The 4,503-nt window shown below is 44.7% G+C and overlaps 1 protein-coding gene across 1 annotated transcript in view; it reads left to right on the top strand.

Moving 5' to 3' along the window:
• The first annotated feature begins 621 nt into the window (after positions 1 to 621).
• gpt2 (glutamic pyruvate transaminase (alanine aminotransferase) 2) overlaps positions 622 to 4,503 on the top strand; it is a 28,848-nt gene continuing 24,966 nt past the window's right edge. The window contains 4 exon segments of the mRNA XM_078400441.1: positions 622 to 652; positions 655 to 711; positions 714 to 766; positions 768 to 1,010. Coding sequence (XP_078256567.1) covers positions 622 to 652; positions 655 to 711; positions 714 to 766; positions 768 to 1,010 — 384 coding nt within the window.

Raw genomic sequence — 4,503 nt, 5'->3', positions numbered from 1 at the left:
TACGCGTGCGCGGCACGGTGGCAGCGCAGTTGGACGACAACCCCCAGAACACACTGCGCGCAAGGCCGAGCTGAATCCAAAGGTAGACGCAAAATGTGGGAGTAACTCAGCGGGTCAGGCAGCATCTCAGGAGAGAAGGAATGGGTGAGGTTTTCAGGTCGAGACCCTTCTTCAAACGCCGAGCTGAATCCGTTGGTAAAGCGGGAGAGAATGTGACTACAACTCCCGGAGCACCCCGCGCGCTGGTCATTGGCTACTCTGAGGTAAAACCAAAGACAATAGAGGTAAAACAAGGCCGCCTGTGGCGAAGGATACCTGTGGACTACAACTCCTAGAACACTGTGAACATGGCATTGGTGGGTGAGGTGAATCTGACGGTTTAGAACCCGTTGGTGACAGGGGAAAGAAGGGTTGATGCAACTACAACCCCCAGGGTACCTTGCGCGGCTGAGCTGGAGCTAACGGTTCTCAATGCACAGGTGGCGGCGGTGAGGTGGACTACAACTCCCAGAGGGTCCCGCGCCATGATGGGCTGCCGGAGATGGAGCTAACGGTCCTGGAGGCGGCGGTGAGGTCGACTACAACTCCCAGAGGCCCCCGCGCCACGGTGGGCTGCCGGAGATGGAGCTAACGGTCCTGGAGGCGGCGGTGACGTGGATGACAACTCCCGGAGAGCCCTGCGCGGCTGGGCATTGGCGGCTGAGGCGAAGACGAACGGCTGTGGAGCCGCCGCGCCGATGTGAGGGTGGCCCGCTGGCCGACCGACCGTCGTTTGCATAGCCATGTACGGACTGAGGCGGGGATGGGTGGCCTGTGGGGCGTGGGCCGCCCGCCTCAGCACAGTGGGCACCCGGTCAGCGGTGAGGGAGCGGCCGGCAGTCCCGGCTCGGGGCGGCGGCGGCAGAGTGCTGGACATGGGCAGCCTGAACCCGCACGTCCGCGCCGCCGAGTACGCCGTCCGCGGGCCCATCGTCATTAAAGCCGCACAACTGGAGAGAGAGCTGCAACAGGTAGGTAGGTAGGTGGGTGCAAGCTTGTTGTGCCTTCACAAGAAGTAGTCGCAGCCTGTTCGGCCCATCGTCCCTCTATTAGCCCTGTCAGAGAGGCATTCCTTCTCCCCAGAGATGCTGCCTGTCCCAAAAGGATTCGATTCTAAAAGCTGAATAATATAAATAATACAGGTCAGGCAGCATCTGTGGAGAGAAGGAATGGGTGACGTTTCGGGTCGAGACCCTTCTTCAGACTGAAGACTGAAGAAGGGTCTCAACCCGAAACGTCACCCATTCCTTCTCTCCACAGGTGCTGCCTGACCTGCTGAGTTACTCCAGCATTTTGTGAATAAATACCTTCGATTTGTACCAGCATCTGCAGTTATTTTCTTATACTAAATAATACAGGTAGTTTGTTCATTTTGTAACCCTAATCTTATCCTAATGCACACGTGTAGGAAGGAACTGCAGATGTTGGTTTACACCAAAGATGGACACAAAATGCTGGAGTAACTCAGCAGGACAGGCAGCATCTCTGGAGAGAAGGAACGGGTGACGTTTTTGGTCGAGACCCTTCTTGAGTCTGAAGACCTTTCTCTCCAGAGATGCTGTCAGTCCCACCAGGTTACTCCTGTATTTTATGTCTATCTTCAAGCAGAGCGAAGGGTCACAATAATTATTGTAAGAAAATAACTGCAGATGCTAGTACAAATCGAAGGTATTCACAAAATACTGGAGTAACTCAGCAGGTCAGGCAGCATCTCAGGAGAGAAGGAAGGGGTGACGTTTCGGGTCGAGACCCTTCTTCAGACTGACACAATAATTATTCTCAGCATTGCGGTGCATAATTTCCAGAGACAGTCCAATGTTCTCAATGAGTTGGCATCAGGCATTCTGCATTAGGATAGGATTAGGATTATAAAATGAACAAACTACCTGTATTATTTATATTATTTGGGCATCGGTCTGTAGCAGAACTTTAAAATAAATTGAGTGAATAGAAGACAGTCTGAAGAAGGGTTCCAACGTTGCCGGTCCATTCCCTGCACATATGTGGCCTGACCTGCTGAGTTACTCCAAAACAAGTTTCCAGCATCTGCATTTTCTTAAGTCCCCCAAAATAAAACAGTGCTGAGACTGTATAGTGCTTTAATTTGATTCCACTGTCCCTGATTGAATTATTGCAGGGAGCCTCCTTCACAAATGTGCCCAAATTCCGTTTGGAATTTGTTCTCCTTCCAGCGATCATCGGCTGGCTAACCTAGAGCAGATGTTCGACATAAGACTGCTTCTGCACGGGTGCCAAATATGGAAAAGGGTCTGTAATCTTGACAACATATTACTGTTAGCAGGGAATGCTCAGTGCCCTAATTTTCACACTATAACTTGAAAATAAAAACCAACGGTGCTGAAAGCACTCAGCAGGTCCAGTAACATATGGTGCTCGTGAAAGGCAACATTTGACCGCAGGTCTTTTGTGCTGTTGCTTTCTGATAAAGAACTAAAGAAATGAAGCTAATTAAGATACCGTATGTCCTGTTCTTGCCAATTATTTGCTGTATACATTCACTTTTATTTTGGTGGATAATTGAATAGTTTAGAAGGTGGGTGGGATGTGGAGGATCTTGTTTTTTAGCAATTTATTATCATGGCTGTCTAATGGAGATCTAGCCAAGTGTTTATTCAAGCATATCCAACATGGGAATAGGAGAACAGTAAGTCCTTGGACCCTATTCAAGAGTCTAGAGTGTTTTACTGTCACATGTTCCAGATAGAGTAATGACATTCTTACTTGCAGCAGAACAACAGAATATGTAAACATAGTACACTGTAAACAATATAATAAATGAAGTTCAGTGTGTGTGTGTATATACACACATACTCACAAATATATATATATACATGTATAATCTATATATATGCCTATTATATACACAGTATATATATTTTACACACATATACATACAAAAAACAAACAATAATAGTGCATGTAGTTCAGATCTTATTTTAAGTTGTAGCGTTTAATAGCCTCATGGCTGTAGGGCAGAAGCTGTTCCTGAACCTGGACGTTACACTTTTCAGCCTTTTGTGTATAATTTCAGATTCCCAGTATCTGCGATGTTTTGTTTTCGTATTTGGCTGTGTCACACTGAGAAGAGTGAGTCACATAAGCTGGTAACAATTTAACTTGTGAGCAACAACATTCTTCGACGAGAAGCAGACTGTAACACCATTTCCCAGAAAAGTTATTTTTTGTAATATGAATCTTATGAGAGCGTTTTCATTCCAAGTTGTTCAGGATTGCGATTCAATAGTCCTTGCATGAAGTGGATATATTGTAAATTGGTACCATCAGAATTGAGAAACATTATCTCTTCATTTAAAATAACTCCAGTTTAAGTCTTTCCCTTTGCTAATATCTTTTTTGCAATCTGGCTTCTGTAGGTATCTTCAGTTGCAAAAACAATTTCTTGAAATGCTGTGAGCCAGACTTATTGTACGTATCATGTTTCAAATCCACGTTTCAGAAAGATTTGTACAGCTTCAGATCTGGTTGGATTGTTCTGAATAACTCTTAAATAGAAAGCAAGATTAATAAAGCATTTAAAGGGTTTTGTAACTTAGTTTTAATGTTCATGTTTTTGATATGATAATGAAATTCAAAATAACTATAGATGTACAAATCAGAAACAAAAAATAGTGGAAATATGTCCCTTTATTTTGTTTTCACCCTCTATAACTACCTCAGTCGCAACCAGCTGACTTCATTGGCTTTTTACTACAGAAATCCTGTCTTGGCTGTAGCCTCAGAGATTTCTGTTCTCTCCATTTTCTTTCTCATGCTCACTGCAATTTAAGTCTAATGTGTTTTCTCACTTTCCCAGTTCTGACGAAGGGTCCTCAGACTGAAACATTCTCGACCCGAAACGTCACCCATCCTTTCTCTCCAGAGATGCTACCTGGCCTGCTGAGTTACTCCAGCTTTTTGTGTCTTCAGACTGAAACATTAACTATGTTCCTTTTTCTGCAGTTGCTGCTAGATCTGCTAAGTGTTTCAAGTATTTTCTTTTGCGTTACATTAACCTTGGTTTCCTGAGTGTATAAACATTTTTGTTTTACCCTGTAAGATATTAAAGTCACAATTCTATTTTAAGCTGTTAATCACACGGTACTTATTGGTTGGAAAAATCTATTTATGAAGTAAGGAATGAACTTAATCATGTGATCTGAGCTTGCCTGAAGCAAATAGATGACTATTTTTAAACATACTTACTTTTGGACATCATTATAAAAGCAGGTGCAATGAGTATCCTGTGAAAATTTGCCAGCCTTTGTTCACAATGTTGCCATTCTGAGTGCTGGCACCTTGCTGATGTTTGGTTGTTGCTCTGTCTATTGCTTCTACAACTCCTGTAACTGCTTTTCTCTCTGCATCAGCCTCCTCGTTTCTCTGCTGTTGCCCAGTGGAGCTTGGTGTCCTACCTGAGTTCCGTGCAACGGTTTCCCGTCCCAG

The sequence above is a fragment of the Rhinoraja longicauda genome, chromosome 6 (genome assembly GCF_053455715.1).
Source record: "Rhinoraja longicauda isolate Sanriku21f chromosome 6, sRhiLon1.1, whole genome shotgun sequence".
Taxonomy (NCBI): Eukaryota; Metazoa; Chordata; class Chondrichthyes; order Rajiformes; family Arhynchobatidae; genus Rhinoraja; species Rhinoraja longicauda.
The sequence above is the reverse complement of the archived record's forward strand: the minus strand, read 5'-3'. Positions and strand labels throughout refer to the sequence as shown.